Here is a 20,840-nt window from a genome sequence, read left to right as displayed (position 1 = left end):
ATAACGTATATCTTAAAACAATATACATCACTGGGGAATTTTAAAACCTTACAACACGGTTCATATATATTCTGTATCTATAAAAAAAAAGGAAACTAATTAATATTGGCAGTTTGTATACAAAAATACAAAACAAAAACATAACCATAGAAAGCAAAAACCTAATTCGTATATTTTAAGAAATATAATTTTCCTTGCATAATTAATTTAATTATTCAGGTATCAGCTGGAAACTAAAAATGTGAAATCCTGAACTTAAAGGGTTAAACAGAACTTACGTCACTATTGGGGGAAAAAACACATTCCATTCTTATCTCTAAATAGAAGCCAGAGAAAGGAAAAAAACAAAACAAAAAACCCCCTCATCCTTTGTTAGAACAAAGACTTAGCAGTAAACACATCCATTCCCCACATCTCCATCGGATACATTATATATTTTCCTTGTTCTTTTTTTTTTACAAATGGATTTGATACTTTCTGGCATCAGTAGGGGTAAGTCTTTAAGATTTTTTTTTAAATTAACTAACACAGTACAAAGTGATATATTTACCTACCTCTATTCTATTTTATAATATAATGTTGCAGGACTTCTAAAATACCAATTGATTTTATGTGAATATCTGTTCACATAAAATCTTTCTATTTATCGATTCTGTAAAAGTTTCACTTACTTATCTTTGACTTGCATTTATGGGATAGCTGAGTAAACAAATATACTGTTTTATACTTATTCAAATGTGTTAGTCATATATGCTAGAGAACACACTTCCTCCCCTATCCCCCCCTAAAAAGGAAAAAAAAAAGTTTAGAGGGGATGGGTTAAGAGTCTTAGACAAAGAAACACAGAGAGACGTGGCTGAAAAGGTGTACTTCCATCAGTGGGTGTAGCAAGATGGCCGCCACAGGAAATTCCAAGCACCTGACTTCCGGGTGTACGTCCATATTAGGACTCCATGGGTGTAGTGGGAAGGGCAAAAGCTACGGACGGAGCCAGGGGTGTTACTGTTAATGGCTGTAAACCAGTTCGCATTCCAGTATAGAAAGGAGAGATTTGTTTAGTACCAGGTATAATGAATTCTAAAGAAGAGCAATGAGGCACAGCTAGAGGAAAACATTTGTAATTCTTGAAACAGCAACAGACAGTGAATGGGGTCTTTGTTCTTCATTATAAACTCACTGGAGATTAATAGGGGTTGCAGCCTGCCATCTGGTGGTCGTCCAACTACTTTACACAATTTGTTACAATTTTTTGTATATTTTCCCACTCTTTTTTTTTTAGTCCTGAGAGCCGTCTAGCCCCCCTTTACAAATGCGCGGGCAGTGTGCATTCCAGCTCGGGAAGGGAGGGGGCGTGCTGCTCATATTTTCCCCATCTTTCCTTTGGAAAAAAGATCCTGTTAGGCGAGAGTCTTTGAAACTAAACTAAGGAGTGATAACTTCACAATCTCATCATAGATTCTTTGCACTACCCATGTCCATCATAACCCACCAATTTATACAACCTCTTGCAATTCTCAGCTCCTGTAGGAAAAAAACAATCTTTTCTGGAACAGAGTGTACAGTGCTCTAATTGGACCGGCCGGTTCGAACTGAACCATTTTTCCCTCCTCCCTGTTATGCAATAAGGACACACTTAGACGTCCAATGTACGAATACAAACCCATTCCTCGTACGTTCCTATTTTTCCGGCTTCTTACATAGCAGTGCATGAGTTAATACTCAGGAAAATACGCTGATTCAAAACACTTATCTTCCACTGGAATCCCTCCCCCTCCTCCCCGTGTAAAGAGGACGCAATTTTTCAGCGTCCAACACGTGGATACTAATACCGTTCTCCACGTGTTCCTATCTCTCCGGCTATAAACACAGTGATAGATGTGATAAAAAAACACTGGGGGACACGCCGATTCCTTTACCTCTCTGTTCCAAAAACAAACCAACAATTACAGAATACTGAAAAATGCATAATCCAGCGTTTCTGTTCTAATAAAAAAAAAATAGCAGCTGTCTTTCTTACAAATCACAACTCCGTCGTGCTTTTGCTACACAAAAACTGCAGCTACGTGGGTGAATGGCCCCCCTTCTCCTTCACAGAACAAAGACAGCAGCTGCGTCCCTGGGCTATCTTGCCTTCCTCCTTTCTCTTCAGTGTCTCATCACACACTAGCCCCCCCTTGCTTCCTCACTCCAAGCAGCTATGGGTATATGACCCCTCCTCCGCCTGCTTCCTTTGTTCACAGTGAAGAAATGCAGGCTGCGTAGAGCTGCGCAGTTTCCAGACCCCCGGTCTGTCCCTGTTTAAGCAGCCAGTGGGGGACTGACCTTCCTTCTTGTTGCTAGTGATTCCAACAACTACAGACAATCAACTCTTTGAGAACTAAACAGAGAAATTACAAGCCTGATTAATTACATATTAATCCGCTACATACACTATATACAAATCCGCAGGCAGCAGCTACTCAGAAAGCCCTACTGATTTCTCCCTCTATGCAACTCAGAAATACAGACAGTCAGATCCTTTAAAACCTATGCCCAGCACCTATGGGGGCTGGGTCCTTCTCTAGGTCACCGGCGAGTGATAGTCACACCGTTAGGTCTCCGGTGCACTACCATTCTCCGGACTAGTGACCACCCCCTTTCGCCAGGTGTCTCTCGAACCACAGGTAAAACAACATACACAATGTATATGATGCTTACCACGGAACAGAGGGTGATCAAGTCCTCGATATCGAGCAACACCTGGATACTTGTGGAGTAACCCCCAGACGTCCGGAAAGTGGAAGATCTGACTCACTCTTTTCGGTGGCTCCACGCTTGGCGCGCCAACTGTCAGGGTTAAAATGACGATGATGATGATGAGACTCAAAGGGTCTCTCGGGATCTGACTGCTGTTTCATATTATAATGTCATGTGTGCACACGAGAATCAACGATAACAGACACTATATATGGGTTATAGACCTTCTCCATGACAGACCCTGAGGCAACTGAACTTTATTGTTTAAAACTTTTCACAGCTCTTTAGAAGTGAAGGGCGTGGACAAAATACAGTCCAATCAAGTATCGTAGGTCAGGGCTTCATGACATAGAGAGATCTGCATATCCTTTTTGGATTGGTCAGTCCAGGCTCCAGGAATTTCTTTTGTTTATCACCTCGGGTGTAGACAGGAAATGGCAGCCATCTTTAAAATTACATGTGCTGGTATATACTGTGTCTAAGGAAAATACACTGAATATGCAATATACATATATACATGTTAGTAAGGAACAAAAGCATTCACAAACGTGTGTTAGTTTACATTTACTACACTATATACCTGAGTCTATGAAATGGCTGAATTAAGTATTTTTGGATACTCAATTCTTATCCTCAACAGTACCACAGGTCGCAGAAGAACTCACACATAGGCAGCAATGTCTTTCAGGGTTTTTACTCACTTTCTGGTGGCACAGTGAGACGACCCGGGCGATGCTATGATGAATCAGGTGGAACCAGGTGTCCTTCAGGCTGATCCAGGGGTGACTGCTGACTCGCCTTCCTAGCCCTTCTTGTTTGGGGTGACTCCTTACTTGTAGTACTGCGGGAATCACCCAGGGAAGTTGCAACTTCCGTTCTCCCCTTTCTGGCCGTTTGCTGACAGCGTGGACCAAGTAATGCTGGCTGCCTGCCTTCTTTTACTTATGGGCCCCCTCGTTGCTGTGGATGCTGCGGACTCTGTGTGTTTCGGTGAGGTACATCCAGTACCCTCACCAGCAGGTTTAGCAGGCCGAGTAAATGGGTTCTTGCTCTAGGGACCTGTTTCCCCGTGCGGGCTTGGTCTACCGGTAGTCTTCTTACTCAGCCACCTCTTCACTAGGTGGATTTCAGGCAGCACCACTGGGTAGCCGCTCTCCCCCGCCAGCAGCCACTACAGGTGCAGGGTCTGACAGGGTCCTGCTCCTCTGTTCTACCCTTCAGATGCGGCTGCTCCACTCCTTTGACTGCCACTGCACACTCCTTGTCTCCAGTCCCACTACCCACCACTAGCTGGGATGTGAGTGCCACGCCCCCTCCCTGGGTCTGCCCAGGGGTCCCCTCTAAGCTGTGTGTGTGTCCTGGTTACTAAGTGTCTGTGTGGCCACACCCTAGTCAGCCTTTGGGATTACCTGTTTTGTACTGACCCAGCCTGAGTGCAGTACTCAGTGGTGCCTGACCAGGTCACAGGCGCCACACTGACATCACATGCAATGACGAGGAGGGGCTATAGTCAGGGGTAGCACAATGATAGGTAATGAGGAGGCGGGGCCTATAGTCAGGGGTGGGATAATGATAGGTAATGAGGAGGTGTGGCTTATAATTAGGGGTGGGATGATATGTAATGAGGAGGTGGGGCCTATAATCAGGGGTGGGATAATGATAGGTAATGAGAAGGCAGGGCCTATAGTCAGGGGTGGGATAATGATAGGTGATGAGGAGTCGGGGCTCATATTCTGGGGTGGGATAATAAAAGGTAATGAGGAGGTGTAGCTTAGTCAGGGCTGGGATGATAGGTAATGAGGAGGTGCAGCCTATAGTCAGGGGTGGGATAATGATAGGTAATGAGGAGGCAGGGCCTATAGTCAGGGGTGGGATAATGATAGGTAATGAGGCAGGGCCTATAGTCAGGGGTGGGATAATGATAGGTGATGAGGAGTCGGGGCTCATATTCTGGGGTGGGATAATGATAGGTAACGAGGAGGCGGGATGATAGGTGATGAGGAGGCAGGGCTCATATTCAGGGGTGTAATGATAGGTTATGATGAGGGGGCCATATCTAGGGGTATGATGATAGGTATTGTGGCGGGGCTCATATACAGGGTTGTGATATGTAATGAGGAGGTGGAGCTTAAATTCAGGAGTGTGACTATATGTAATGAGGAGGCGGGGTTTGTAGTCATTCTGTGAACCTCTTCAATGCTCAATGAGCTTTCTTCCAACAGAGATCACAGTGCAGCTGTAACCACAGAGGACGGGGAATTCTCTGAGGACATCTGAAGATGGAGGCTCAGGCTTAATTACAGAAGGATTTCTGACATTCTTACTTGTTCCTTTTTTAGCTAGATCCTAAACTGTATTTCTTTATAACCCCTCTCCACGCCCCCGTTGCCTTTTTACCACAGCAGAAATCAACAAATCACAAAACACAGTCAGGACACCAAACGGGAACGTGGGCGGATTCTGGAACTTTTATTTTAGGAAGATTTTAAAAATCAAAGTAATAGCTGCATATGTGTTATAATAATCCTGATCAATCCCCCCCCATCCTCCTCCATGGGCCTGAGCTCCACCCCCATCATCCTCCACGGGCCTGAGCTCCACCCCCATCATCCTCCACGGGCCTGAGCTCCTCCCCCCATCATCCTCCATGGGCCTGAGCTCCACCCCACATCATCCTCCACAGTCCTGAGCTCCACCCCCATCATCCTCCACGGGCCTGAACTCGACACCCCCCCGTCATTCTCCACGGTCCTGAGCTAACCCCGAGCACCACCCCTGTCATCCTCCACGGTCCTGAGCACCACCCCCGTCGTTCTCCACAGTCCTGAGCACCACCCCCGTCGTTCTCCACAGTCCTGAGCACCACCCCCATCCCCTTGGCTATCCCTTATCTATACAATTGTTGTCTCAGTTTACACTGATTATTCACAGCACAGCCACCTTTCTTCACTGATGGTCGCACAATAGTGGTCACAGTTGTTTATTTGTATTCCAGTTTGCCCTCCAGTCATCGGAGTCAAGAAGATTGCGATCGGTCAGCCAGCCCGCTGCACGCAAACCTGCAAAAGAGACAGCTATGACTGCATGGGAGATAACCATGAACGGCAGGACGGCACACAGAGGAGGGCAGGACGGCACACAGAGGAGGGCAGGGCGGCACACAGAGGAGGGCAGGGCGGCACACAGAGGAGGGCAGGCCGGCACACAGAGGAGGGCAGGCCGGCACACAGAGGAGGGCAGGACGGCACACAGAGGAGGGCAGGATGGCACACAGAGGAGGGCACGACACTTAGAACAGAATAAGTACCATGACAGAAGTCCGGGAACATACGGTTGACGTATCCATGCGTCTCTGCCAAGACACTGTAGCGGGCAGGATCTGAAGAACATGAGGAATAGCGCCATTACTATCAAAGATTCTCCATACTACACCAACACAGGCCTGTGGCCTTCATACAGGCAGCGCCGGGACACACACCTGAGCACGAGGTCTTTCTGTGAAGAATCTCCGCATGGAGCACAGATCTGATGACATCCACACTGCCTGCTCTCTCATGTAAAACAACCGCAATGCGACCTGCAGTGAGACAAAACCACAAGGTTACCAGATTTCCCCTAATCGTACCCTGCAGAAGGGGCTCAATGCAGGACCATCCCGAGCTCACCCGAGTCTCTCCGCCACCCCAGCAGGTACAGACAATCATTTCCTTTCTTTAGGAGTTCCAGCTGTGAGACACTGGAATATAAGAAGAGACAGCCGTTTAGCTGCTGCAGAGACAGCCCTCAGCTACCCTGCAGAGACAGCCATGACTCTACCTGGATATTACAGCACTCAAGGGCACGCCGACATCCACCGAGACTTGTGTACCGAGACCTGACGAGAAACAACATTCCTGTCACTATGAGAGGCTGCACACCGCCACCATGAGAGGCTGCCCACCCTGCCACCATGAGAAGCTGCCCGCCCCGCCACCATGAGAGGCTGCTCGCCCTGCCACCATGAGAGGGTCACCAGGATCATGAGAAGCTGCACACCGCCACCATGAGAGGCTGCCCGCCACCATGAGAGGCTGCCCGCCCCGCCACCATGAGAGGCTCACCATGACCATGAGAGGCTGCACGCCCCGCCACCATGAGAGGCTGCACGCCCCACCACCATGAGAAGCTGCCCTCCCCGCCACCATGAGAAGCTGCCCGCCCCGCCACAATGAGAAGCTGCCCGCCCCGCCACGAGAGGCTGCTCGCCCTGCCACCATGAGAGGCTCACCATGACCATGAGAAGCTGCACGCCGCCACCATGAGAGGCTGCCCGCCCCGCCACCATGAGAAGCTGCCCGCCCCGCCACCATGAGAGGCTCACCATGACCATGAGAGGCTGCAAGCCCCGCTACCATGAGAAGCTGCTCGCCGCCACCATGAGAGGCTGCACACAACGCCACCATGAGAGGCTGCTCGCCCCGCCACCATGAGAGGCTCACCATGACCATGAGAGGCTGCACGCCCCGCTACCATGAGAAGCTACTCGCCGCCACCTTGAGAGGCTGCACGCCCTGCCACCATGAGAGGCTGCCCGCCCTGCCACCATGAGAAGCTGCCCGCCCCGCCACCATGAGAAGCTGCCCGCCCCGCCACCATGAGAGGCTCACCATGACCATGAGAGGCTGCAAGCCCCGCTACCATGAGAAGCTGCACGCCGCCACCATGAGAGGCTGCCCGCCCCGCCACCATGAGAAGCTGCCCGCCCCGCCACCATGAGAGGCTCACCATGACCATGAGAGGCTGCAAGCCCCGCTACCATGAGAAGCTGCTCGCCGCCACCATGAGAGGCTGCACACAACGCCACCATGAGAGGCTGCTCGCCCCGCCACCATGAGAGGCTCACCATGACCATGAGAGGCTGCACGCCCCGCTACCATGAGAAGCTACTCGCCGCCACCTTGAGAGGCTGCACGCCCTGCCACCATGAGAGGCTGCCCGCCCTGCCACCATGAGAAGCTGCCCGCCCCGCCACCATGAGAAGCTGCCCGCCCCGCCACCATGAGAAGCTGCCCGCCCCGCCACCATGAGAGGCTCACCATGACCATGAGAGGCTGCACGCCCCGCTACCATGAGAAGCTGCTCGCCGCCACCATGAGAGGCTGCACGCAACGCCACCATGAGAGGCTGCCCGCCCCGCCACCATGAGAGGCTGCCCGCCCCGCCACCATGAGAAGCTGCCCGACACGCCACCATAAGAAGCTGCCCGCCCCACCACCATAAGAAGCTGCCCGCCTCGCCACCATGAGAGGCTGCCCGCCACCATGAGGGGCTTGCCATGACCATGAGAGGCTGCCCGCCACCAAGATGAGAGGCTGCCCGCCACCAAGATGAGAGGCTGCCCACCACCACCATGAGAGGCCGCCTGCCACCATCACGAGGGGCTGCACGCCACCACAATGAGAGGCTGCCCGCCACCATGAGAGGCTGCCCGCCACCACGAGAGGCTGCCCGCCACCACCACAAGAGGACGCCTGCCACCACCACGAGAGGCTGCATGCCACCACCACAAGAGGCTGCACGCCACCACAATGAGAGGCTGCCAACCACCATGAGAGGCTGCCCGCCACCACCACAAGAGGCTGCCCGCCTCCACCATGAGAGGCCGCCTGCCACCACCACGAGAGGCTGCACGCCACCACAATGAGAGGCTGGCAACCACCATGAAAGGCTGCCCGCCACCACGAGAGGCTGCCCGCCACCACCACGAGAGGCTGCCCACCACCACGACGAGAGGCTGCCCGCCACCACCACGAGAGGCTGAACGTCACCACCACGAGAGGCTGAACGCCACCACAATTAGAAACTGCCCGCTACCATGAGAGGCTGCATGCCACCACAATGAGAGGCTGCCCAAAACTATGAGAGGCTGTCCACCACATATCAGCATTGGTGGTCTGTCCAGCCCACTGCAGTGCTGCCCACCTGGTAACAGTGGCTCCTTGGGGTTGGCTTCAGCTGGACTCAGGATCTGTCCCTCCAGAAGAAAATGGTCCAGGACTATCGCAAGCCGTGACTGGTTGAGGGTCTCCATGATAACAGAACCAACAGCACGATAATTGGCGTAAAGGTGCAGACATGTCAGGAGGAAGAATAGGAGATATGTTGCCCTGGGAAGAGAGCCATCATATTCAGGTACAGTCATATGAAAAAGTTTGGGCACCCCTATTAATGTTAACCTTTTTTTCTTTATAACAATTTGGGGTTTTGCAACAGCTATTGCAGTTTCATATATCTAATAACTGATGGACTGAGTAATATTTCTGGATTGAAATGAGGTTTATTGTACTAACAGAAAATGTGCAATCCGCATTTAAACAAAATTTGACCGATGCAAAAGTATGGGCACCCTTATCAATTTCTTGATTTGAACACTCCTAACTACTTTTTACTGACTTACTGAAGCACTAAATTGGTTTTGTAACCTCATTGAGCTTTGACCTTCATAGGCAGGTGTATCCAATTATGAGAAAAGGTATTTAAGGTGGCCACTTGCAAGTTGTTCTCCTATTTGAATCTCCTATGAAGAGTGGCATCATGGGCTCCTCAAAACAACTCTCAAATGATCTGAAACAAAGATTATTCAACATAGTTGTTCAGGGGAAGGTACAAAAAGTTGTCTCAGAGATTTAAACTGTCAGTTTCCACTGTGAGGAACATAGTAAGGAAATGGAAGAACACAGGTACAGTTCTTGTTAAGCCCAGAAGTGGCAGGCCAAGAAAAATATCAGAAAGACAGAGAAGAAGAATGGTGAGAACAGTCAAGGACAATCCACAGCCCACCTCCAAAGACCTGCAGCTTCATCTTGCTGCAGATGGTGTCAATGTGCATCGGTCAACAATACAGCGCACGTTGCACAAGGAGAAGCTGTATGGGAGAGTGATGCGAAAGAAGCCGTTTCTGCAAGCACTCCACAAACAGAGTCGCCTGAGGTATACAAAAGCACATTTGGACAAGCCAGTTACATTTTGGAAGAAAGTCCTGTGGACTGATGAAACAAAGATTGAGTTGTCTGGTCATACAAAAAGGCGTTATGCATTGAGGCAAAAAACACGGCATTCCAAGAAAAGCACTTGCTACCCACAGTAAAATTTGTTGGAGGTTCCATCATGCTTTGGGGCTGTGTGGCCAATGCCGGCACCGGGAATCTTGTTAAAGTTGAGGGTCGCATGGATTCAACTCAGTATCAGCAGATTCTTGACAATAATTTGCAAGAATCAGTGACGAAGTTGAAGTTACGCAGGGGATGGATATTTCAGCAAGACAATGATCCAAAACTACTCAGGCATTCATGCAGAGGAACAATTAAAATGTTCTGGAATGGCCATCCCAGTCCCCAGACCTGAATATCATTGAAAATCTGTGGGATGATTTCAAGCGGGCTGTCCATACTCGGCGACCATCAAACTTAACCCTTTAGTGACGGAGCTAATTTTCACCTTAATGACCAGACCAAATTTTGCAATTCTGACCAGTGTCACTTCATGAGGTTATAACTCTAGAACGCTTCAACGGATCCCGGTGATTCTGAGATTGTTTTTTCGTCACATATTGGACTTCATGTTAGTACCAAATTTAGGACAATATTTTTTGCGTTTATTTATGAAAAAAATTGAATATTGGCAAAAATTTTGAAAATTTTGCAATTTTCAACTTTTGAATTTTTATACCGTTAAACCAGAGATTTCTGTGACACAAAATAGTTAATAAATAACATTTCCCACATGTCTACTTTACATCAGCACAATTTTGGGAACAAAATTTTTTTTCGTTAGGAAGTTAGAGGGGTTCAAAGTTTATCAGCGATTTCTCATTTTTACATCAAAATTTACAAAACCAGTTTTTTAGGGACCACATCACATTTGAAGTGACTTCAATAGGCCTAGATGACAGAAAATACCCAAAAGTGACACCATTATAAAAACTGCACCCCACAAAGTACTCAAAACCACATTCAAGAAGTTTATTAACCCTTCAGGTGCTTCACATGAACAAAAGCAATGTGGAATGAAAAAAAGCAAAAATTAAATTTTACCTAAAAATGTTGCTCTAACACAAATTTATTCACTTTTAGAAGAAATAACACAACAAAATGGACCCCAAAACTTGTTCCCCACTTTCTTATGAGCGCGCCGATACCCCACATGTGGTCAGAAACCTCTGTTTGGACAAATGGGAGGGCTCGGAACAGAAGGAGCAATATTTGAATTTTGGAAAGCAATTTTGGCTGAAATAGATTGCGGGCACCATGTTGCATTTACAGGTCCGCTAAGGTACCTAAACAGAAGAAACCCCTCACAAGTGACACCATTTTGGAAACTAGACCCCTCAAGGCTTCTATCTAGGGGTATAGTGAGCATTTTAGATCCACAGGTACTTCACAGATTTTGTTAACGTTACGTTGTCATATTGAAAATTTTAATAATTTTCTCAAAAATGTTGCTTTAGCATCAATTTTCTCACTTTTTCAAGAGGTAATTCCAAAAATTTGACCTCAAGGTTTGTTAACCACTTTTTTATGAGTGCGGTGATACCTCACATGTGGTCTGAAACCTTTGTTTGGACAAATGGGAGGGCTTGGAACGAAAGGAGCAATATTTGAATTTTGGAAAGGAAATTTGGCTGAAAAAGATTGCGGGCACCATGTCACATTTGGAGGACCCCTAAGGTACCTAAACAGCAGAAACCCCGCACAAGTGACCCCATTTTGGAAACTAGGCCCCTCAAGGAATTTATCTAGATGTTTGGCGAGTACCCTGAACCCCCAGGTGCTTCACAGAATTTTATAACGTTGAGCCATGAAAAAAATAAAATAAAATTTTACCACAAAATTGTTATTTCAACCAGGTATCTTTTTTTTTTTACAAGAGTAAAAGGAAAAAATTCAGCATAACATTTATTGTGCAATTTCTCCTGAGTTTGGCGATACCTTATATGTGGTGGAAATCAACTGTTTGGGCGCATGGCAGGGCTCGGAAGGGAAGGAGTGCCATTTGACTGCAAAATTGGCTGGAATCAATAGCGGACGCCAGGTTGCATTTGGAGAGCCCTTGAGGTGCCTAAACAGTGGCTGTCCCCCACAAGTGACTCCATTCTGGAAACAAGACACCTCAAGGCTTTTATCTAGGTGTATAGTGAGCAGTTTGAATCCACGAATACTTAACAGAATTTGATAAGCTTAGGTTGCCATATTGAAAATTTTCATTTTTTTCACAAAAATGTTGCTTCAGCATCAAATTTCTCACTTTTTCAAGAGACAACAACAAACCGTGGACCCAACAGGTTTTTATCCAATGTCTTATGAGCACAGGGATACCCCACATGTGGCCAAAAACCTCTGTTTGGATAAATTGGAGGGCTTGGAATGGAAGGAGCACCATTTGAATTCTGGAAAAGTTGAGATAAATTGCGGGCACCATGTCACATTTGCAGGGCCCCTTGGGTACCTATACATTAGAAACCCCCCACAAGTGACCCCATTTTGGAAACTGGATTTTATTCAGGAGTATAGTAAGCATTTTGAATCCACAGGTACTTCACAAAAATGTTGCTGTAGCAACAAATGTCTCACTTTTAGGCTATGTGGCCATGATCCAGCGACACGGCGTCTAGTACACAGTGTCAGCCTTCCTGCAGAGATGTGAGTGTTGTCCACGGGAGAACGCAGCTGCCCATGCCCACGATTTGGGTTCAGGCCGCTGTGGAGCTCTATGCTACCTGCAGAGAACACTCATCTCCGCAGCATAAATTGACATGCGGAGGCTTGGGAAGCTGCACCACAGGTCAGTGTATGCTGCGGAGAAGAGAAGCACAGTGGGCATGGGATTTCTAAAAATCCTTCCACTGTGCTTCTACTGCACAACGCAGCGTTATGGACGCAGGGAAAACACTCTGCGCCCAAAACGCTGCAAACCCTGATCGTGGGCACACAGCCTAAAATGCTACAATGGATGAATGGATAGATGTCAAACAAATATAACGTCCCACCCCCTGCATATTCTAAGCTGGCGCCCTTTAGTGCCTTTCATGTGGCACTAAAGGGTGCCTAGCCTTGTATTTAGCCCCCCAAAAAATTAATAATTAAAATAAACGACGTGGGGTCCCCCCTATTTTTGATAGCCAGCTAGGGTAAAGCAGACAGCTGTAGCCTGCAAACCACAGCTGACAGCTTCACCTTGGCTGGTGATCAATTTGGAGGGCTCCCCAGGCGTTTTTTAAAAAAAAAAACGTGGGGTCCCCCCCAAATTAGATCACCAGCCAAGGTGAAGCGGACAGCTGGGGTCTGGTATTCTCAGGGTGGGAAGAGCCATGGTTATTGGACTCTTCCCAGCCTAAAAATAGCAGGCCGCAGCCGCCCCAGAAGTGGCGCATCCATTAGATGCGCCAATCCTGGCGCTTCGCTCCAGCTCATCCCGCGCCCTGGTGCGGTGGCAGACGGGGTAATATATGGGGTTGATACCAGCTGTAATGTCACCTTGCATCAAGCCCTGGGGTTAGTGATGTCACGGCATCTGAACAGATACCCGACATTACTAACCCAGTCAAGTAATAGAAAAAAATAAAGACAAAAAAAAAATTTATTTGAAAAAAAAACTCCCCGAAACATTCCTCTTTTACCAATTTATTGAAAATAAATAAATTCCGGTCGCTGTAATCCATTTTGGAGGTCCCACGCCGACTCTGGATCTTCTAGAATATGGGGGGCACGTTCAGGGAACGTATCCCCCATTTTCTGGAAGAGCAAGCTCTCCATGAGCAGTGTGGGTGCAGTAATCTGAGAATACTGCACTCACACTGCCCCGGTCCAACCTAGGGCAGAGTGACCTGCAGTAACCTCATTCTAGAATATGAGGGGCACGCTCACAGAACGTACCCCCCATTTTCTAGAACAGCAGTCTCTCCATGTGAGGAGTGTGACTGCAGATTACCGCACTCACCCTCCCCCGGTCCACAGTGGAGTAGCCTGTGCAGTAGCGACGTCAGCAGGATCCCTGCTTGCAGGGATCCAGCTGACAGCCGCTGTCTGCGCATGCGCTGTCAGCTTTCAAGAAGGAGGCGGCGTGCTGTGATCGCGGGGCCGGAGCAGGAGCACCAGCAGCCAGGTAACGTAAAACCGGGGGCTGGGGGGGGCGACGGCGACGGCGGGACCTGGGGACAACTTTCTGCCGCATGTGACGTGTCACATGCGGCAGAAAGTGCAGGATGAATGCGGCCGCCATCTTCCACGCTCCGGAGGGGGGAGGCGGCTCTGGAGACCGGAGGGGGCTCCGGGGACCAGAGATCTCCGGTGGACCGGAGGAGGGGTCAGGGGGAGGACATTTCCCTCCGATCTGAAATGTTTGATCATTTCAGATCGGAGGGAAATGAATGCAGAGCCGGCGGCGGCGGGAGTTTTCAGCGCGCGTCGGCGCCATCTTGGATTTTCCGGAGGGGGGGTAGGGGTGGTGGGGGGACTCTCCGGTACCGGAGGGCTTTGGGGGCACTAAGGGCTCATATTTATTTCTCATCTGACATGTTTGATCACGTCAGATGAGAAATAAATCAATTTTACCGGCCATTTATTTTTTTTTAATGTTGTCGCCGGTATACGGTGTATACCGGCGATCGCATTAACGGGGTCCAAAAAAAACACCCCGATTCATAATCTTGGGGGTCTCAGCTACCTCCGGTAGCTGAAACCCCCGAGATTTTTCGTCACTGGGGGGCGCTACAAGCTTTTTCCGGCCTGACGTCTCAAGACGTCGGAACAGAATAAGTACCCTGTTTTTCCGACGTCTTGAGACGTTAGGCCGTCGCTATGGGGTTAACTGAACTGGAATTGTTTTGTAAACAGGAATGGTCAAATCTACCTTCATCCAGGATCCAGGAACTCATTAAAAGCTACAGGAAACCACTAGAGGCTGTGATTTTTGCAAAAGGAGGATCTACAAAATATTATTGTCACTTTTATGTTGAGGTGCCCATACTTTTGCACCGGTCAAATTTTGTTTAAATGCGGATTGCACATTTCATGTTAGTACAATATACCTCATTTCGATCCAGAAATATTACTCAGTCCATCAGTTATTAGATATATGAAACTGAAATAGCAAAAACCCAAATTGTTATAAAGAAAAAAAGTTAACATTAATAGGGGTGCCCAAACTTTTTCATATGACTGTATATAATGTCAACCCTGCAGTAAGTACTGTGTAGGACAACCTTTCTCTGTCTTGTATTTGTATTCAGCCCCCAGAGTCAGTAATTTATAGGACCACCTTCCTCGGTCTTGCATTAGTATTCACCTCTCGGTGTCAGCACTTTCAAGGACCACCTTTCTCTGTCATTTGGCGTCCCTCCAGCTTTGCACATCTAGAGGTGACATTTTCCTCTTCTCTCGCTCAGTGAGATCGGACAGAGACGTCTGTGATTGGTGGATTTGGGTCTGGACTGTAACTCGGCCGCTCACACACAGGAATATGCTCTGATCTGAACCCACCATTGTAGCTCTGAAGGATTTTGAGGGTTGTTGTCCTGCTGGAAGGTGAACCTACACCCCGGTCTCACGTCTTCTGAAGCCTCTAACACATTTTCCCCCAGGATTGCCCTGTATTTAGCTCCATCCATCTTCTCATCAGCTCTGGCCAGCTTCCTTGCCCCTGCTGAAGAAAAGCCTCCAAACAGCAGGATGCAGCCTCCACCATGTGTGACGGTGGGGGTGGGGTTTTCAGGGTGATGTGTAGTGTTAGTTTTCCGGCACATGTAGAATTTTGCATTTATCCCTGTTCTCCATTGGTCTCCTCCTTCTTTCACTGCTCGCTGTTTCCCTTACCTATCTTCCATTTTGCCGCTCTTCTATAAATGGTAGATTTGGGGAGTCTACGACTAATAGTCGTCCTCTGCACAGATTCTCCACCTGAGCTGTGATCTCTGCTCATCCTGTGGACAGATTCTCCTTGAGCTGTGATCTCTGCGCGTCCTGTGGACAGATTCTCCCTGAGCTGTGATCTCTGCGCGTCCTGTGGACAGATTCTCCCTGAGCTGTGATCTCTGCGCGTCCTGTGGACAGATTCTCCTCCCCTGAGCTGTGATCTCTGCTAGTCCTGTGGACAGATTCTCCTCCTGAGCTGTGATCTCTGCTCGTCCTGTGGACAGATTCTCCCCTGAGCTGTGATCTCTGCTCGTCCTGTGGACAGATTCTCCTCCTGAGCTGTGATCTCTGCTCGTCTTGTGGACAGATTCTCCCGAGCTGTGATCTCTGCTCGTCCTGTGGACAGATTCTCCTCCTGAGCTGTGATCTCTGCTCGTCCTGTGGACAGATTCTCCTCCTGATGTAATGCCTGATAGGAGCCACAGACTCAGACTGGCTGTAAGGGGAATCTAGAGAAAAGCCACTCACAAAGCAGGACCCCAAGAACTCTGCAACCCTTTAACCTCTTTACAGGGATTTGGAATTACATAGAGCCTCAGAGATCGCTACCTGTAGTAGACTGTAGTCCGTGGTCGTCCGGCAGCTGTGATCTCTGATCGTCCTGTGGACAGATTCTCCCCCTGAGCTGTGATCTCTGCTTGTCCTGTGGACAGATTCTCCCCCTGAGCTGTGATCTCTGATCATCCTGTGGACAGATTCTCCCTGAGCTGTGATCTCTGCTAGTCCTGTGGACAGATTCTCCTCCTGAGCTGTGATCTCTGCTCGTCCTGTGGACAGATTCTCCCCCTGAGCTGTGATCTCTGCTCGTCCCGTGGACAGATTCTCTTCCTGAGCTGTGGTCTCTGCGGCTCCTCCAGTGATCTCACATTATTTTTCTCCTTCTTGGGATGTCAGTCTCGGAGACGGCCATGTCTTTGTCTTGTATGTTTGCAGTTGTGCCTTACTCCTATTTTTGGATGATGGATTGATCGATGCTCCCTTTTTTTTTTTAATCCAATCAATTTTTTTATTGTAGGAAGTTACATTACAAAAAGGAGAAATTCAGGTATCATTGGCAATAATACACAAAGAGAACAACACTGTAACACGTGGTAGTATCACCTTTGATGATTCACATTTCCTGTCACACCACCACCAATCATGTCTGATGCAAGTTGCAACTTTTTTTTAGGTTAATCAATACCCAATACGTATAGAGTCAACCTACCAATTTACTCTTTAATCCTCAAACGAGGGTTCAAAACAACCAGAACCAGAGAGTAAGAAAAGGGAGGGGAGAGAGAGGGAGAACCATGGATGGTTGCAAGGAGGCAACCAGGGAGGGGGAGGGAGGGAATTGGATGGCGTTTCGGGGTAGCCCGAGCAGTAACAACAACAGAGATTTAAACACCTTGAATATTGACATGTGGTATGGGTGAACTCCCTGCGTAACACTCTCTTTGACCCTATTTGACCCATTTTTAATTATCAACAGTTTGCCCTGGAAACAGATGCCTGACAGGGGATGCATATACAGAGTTTAGCCACGTGTCCTAAATCTGAAGTATTTTGTTTTTGGCGCGAATGGAGTGAGCTAGACAGAACTCGTATTGGCATTGGAGATTAATTCGGTTATATAGTTCAACTAATGTAGGCGTCTTTGGGGATTTCCAGTGCAAACTTATGCAATATCTGGCAGCTACTAGAATGTGAACTAATAAACCCCTGGATTCCCAAGAGAACTCCTCTATACCCACGTTTAGCACTGCCGGACCTGGATTCGGATTAATAGGATTGCCTGTCAGCTCACCCATCAGGCCAAACACCTCCAACCAGAACGAGAAAACCTTGGGACAAGCCCACCAGCAGTGACCAAGAGTACCTCTTTGGAGGCAGCCCTTCCAACAATGTGGCGAATAATTTGGGAGGAACTGTGCTAAGTTGGCTGGGGACCGATACCATCGCAGGTGTACTTTTTTCAGTTGCTCCAGATGATTTATACACTTGGAATATTTTTGGATATTTGCTGATGCCGAGTGCCAGTTTGAAGGAGAGGTAGAGACACTCAACTCCACGTCCCATTTATTCATATAAGGAGATTTTTGCTCTTCGGGGGGGTTATTGAGCCATTTGTATGTCGAGGAGATACCTTTGGATTTAATTATCTTTTTAAATACCAAAGCCTTTGTTGTAGGTAACAGAGGATTCGACTTTGGAGGAAATTTAGAGGCCAGAAAATGACTAATTTGGATGTGTTGATAGAAACAGCCCTTTAAAGAGGGGTGTTCCTGTACTATTTCATTAAAGGGGTTAACACCCAAATCAGAGTATAGATCCGCCAGCACTGTAATGCCCGATCCCTCCCACCTGGCCAGATTCAAAAAGGGGATTTGAGATTCCGACGACTTGAGGGAAATCTCTGAAAGAGGAATCTGAATCTTATGAATCAAGTCATTTCGCCAGACCTCCAGGGAGGCTGACATGGTGGGAACACACGGGGAGAACCGTGAACGGCTTAAATATTCTGCTTCCATCATTCTTCTGACCGAGCCCTGGCAGGACAGGAAATTTTCAATCTGAGTCCATCTATGTGAATTACCTGGACGCCACCATTCCTTTAGTGATTCAATTAGTAAGGCTTTATAATATGCCGATATGTTTGGGGTGCCCAATCCCCCTAAGTCATATGGGGGGTATAACACTTTACCTGCGACCCTAGCCCTTTTATTACCCCAGACAAATTTGTTAGTCAACGATTGAAGTTTCATCAGGGTTTTGTGAGAAATTTTGATGGGAAGGCATCTGAGCACATACAATATTTTGGGTAAGAAAACCATTTTAAAAGGACTGTATCCTAGCCATCCAGGACAATGATATTTTTTCATACCTTCCCAATTCCTTTTCTAAATTTTGGATCAGAGGTTCCAAATTTTCTTTAATTAACATCTGCGATGGTGTCAGCTTAATACCCAAATAAGGTATCCCCCTGTCGCACCATTTGAATTGAAAGGCCCCCTCCAGCGCACTCCTGGCCTCCACCGGTACATTAAACGGCAGTATCAAAGACTTTGCCGCATTAAGCTTATAATACGACACTTTAGAAAAGTTCGATAATGTGTTCACCACTGCTGGAATCGACACTGCAGGGTTAGAACAGGAAATTATCACATCGTCTGCGTATAAACCAAGCTTATGGTCAAATTCCCCAACTCTTATACCAGAAATGGCTATGTTTTTTCGTATAGCTTCTGCCAGAGGTTCTACCACTAAAGCAAAAATAGCGGGAGACAATGGACATCCCTGGCGGGTGCCATTACTTATTTGAAATTTAGATGACAGAAACCCCGATGCCAACACTGACGCATTTGGGTAAGAGTAGAGGGGTAGAATGGATGACTTGATTTTCCCCAAGAACCCGAATTTTGTTAGAACTCTCTCCAGGTATCCCCAGTGCACCCTGTCAAAGGCTTTTTCAGCATCAAGAGACAGGAATGCACTGGGTTCACCCGATATCTCCACCAGTCCAATCAAGTCAAGCATCCGTCTGGTGCCATCCTTAGATTGCCTGCCTGTCACAAACCCAACTTGGTCTGGAGCCACTAAGGTCGGGATCACTTTATGAAGTCTATCTGCCACTAGTTTGGCATAAATTTTAACATCACAATTTAGGAGTGAAATGGGCCTAAAATTACCCGGGGTGTCTGCAAGTTTCCCTGGCTTGGGTAGCGTGATAATAATCGCTTCTAAGTTGTCTGGGGAGATTGACCCTTTATTTTGCCAAAAATTGAAGGTTTTTGACATAAAGGGGGACAGAGTGGATGTAAATTGTTTGTAATATTCGTATGGCAGCCCATCGGGGCCCGGGGCAGAGTTAGACTTAGTAATTTTGATGGCACCTAGGATTTCATGTGTAGTAAAGGGAAGACTAAGTTCCTCTAATTGCTCATCTGAGACCCGGGGAAGATCCAGGGTGTCTAGGAAACCCTGTTTATCCACTTGAGTCGGCTGTGTCGTATTGGAATCATATTTTAGATTATACAGGGCCTCATAGTATTTCGCAAATGCTTCTGCTATTTCAATGGGATGTCTAGTGATTGTTCCGTTTGGGTCCCTCAGGAATTCTATTTTAGATTGGATCTCACGTTTTTTCGTCCTTCTTGCCAATAAGGACCCCGCTCTATCCCCCATAGCATAAAATGTTGATCTATTTTTTTTAAGATTATGTTCGTATTTTTGCAGGAGTAGGGATCTTAGTTGGAATCTATGGGTTACAATTTCTTTAGTCAAGTTAGGGGTTGCTTTGGCTTTATTCAGGAATTCAAGGTGATGAATACGGGTTAATATATATTTAATATCTGCGTCTTTTTTCCTTTTTTGGATGGAGGCTATTTTTATGAGCTGCCCTCTGACTACTGCTTTATGAGCAGCCCACAGGGTCTAGTCAGAAATTTCCCCATTATTATTAAGTTTAAAATATTCTGTTAACACTGACTCTACTTCATCATGTACCTTCTGCCTACCAAGCAAGCTGGTATTCAGTCTCCACCTAGGGGAATTTTGAAAGAAGGGAATTTTGTTACTTACCGTAAATTCCTTTTCTTCTAGCTCTTATTGGGAGACCCAGACGATTGGGGTATAGCTACTGCCCTCTGGAGGCCACACAAAGCACTACATCAAAAGTGCAAGGCCCCTCCCCCTCTGGCTATACCCCCCCCGTGATATCACGGGTTCTCCAGTTTTAGTGCCAAAGCAAGAAGGAGGAAGCCAATAACTGGTTTAAACAAATTAACTCCGAATAACATCGGAGAACTGAAAAACCGTTCAACATGAACAACATGTGTACCCGCAAACAACCAAGAAATCCCGAAGGACAACAGGGCGGGTGCTGGGTCTCCCAATAAGAGCTAGAAGAAAAGGAATTTACGGTAAGTAACAAAATTCCCTTCTTCTTCAGCGCTCTATTGGGAGACCCAGACGATTGGGACGTCCAAAAGCTGTCCCTGGGTGGGTAAAGAGATACCTCATGTTAGAGCTGCAAAAAACAGCCCTCCCCTACGGGGATGTCACTGCCGCCTGCAGGACTCTTCTACCTAAGCTGGCATCCGCCGAAGCATAGGTATGCACCTGATAATGTTTGGTGAAAGTGTGCAGCCTCGACCAGGTAGCTGCCTGACACAC

General features: G+C 47.6%; 1 protein-coding gene across 1 annotated transcript in view; it reads right to left on the bottom strand.

Moving 5' to 3' along the window:
- Positions 1-5,194: 5,194 nt before the first annotated feature.
- RUSF1 (RUS family member 1) overlaps positions 5,195-20,840 on the bottom strand; it is a 38,920-nt gene continuing 23,274 nt past the window's right edge. The window contains exons 8-13 of the mRNA XM_075319915.1: positions 8,698-8,882; positions 6,553-6,610; positions 6,402-6,472; positions 6,215-6,313; positions 6,044-6,115; positions 5,195-5,795 (exon numbers count right to left, since the gene is read on the bottom strand). Of these exons, the coding sequence (XP_075176030.1) occupies positions 5,707-5,795; positions 6,044-6,115; positions 6,215-6,313; positions 6,402-6,472; positions 6,553-6,610; positions 8,698-8,882 (574 nt within the window). The 3' untranslated portion in view covers positions 5,195-5,706. The remainder of the gene's footprint in view (positions 5,796-6,043; positions 6,116-6,214; positions 6,314-6,401; positions 6,473-6,552; positions 6,611-8,697; positions 8,883-20,840) is intronic.

The sequence above is a fragment of the Anomaloglossus baeobatrachus genome, chromosome 7, assembly GCF_048569485.1.
Source record: "Anomaloglossus baeobatrachus isolate aAnoBae1 chromosome 7, aAnoBae1.hap1, whole genome shotgun sequence".
In the NCBI taxonomy this organism is placed as follows: Eukaryota; Metazoa; Chordata; class Amphibia; order Anura; family Aromobatidae; genus Anomaloglossus; species Anomaloglossus baeobatrachus.
Note: the sequence above shows the minus strand (reverse complement) of the source record. Positions and strands in the feature narration are given on the sequence as shown.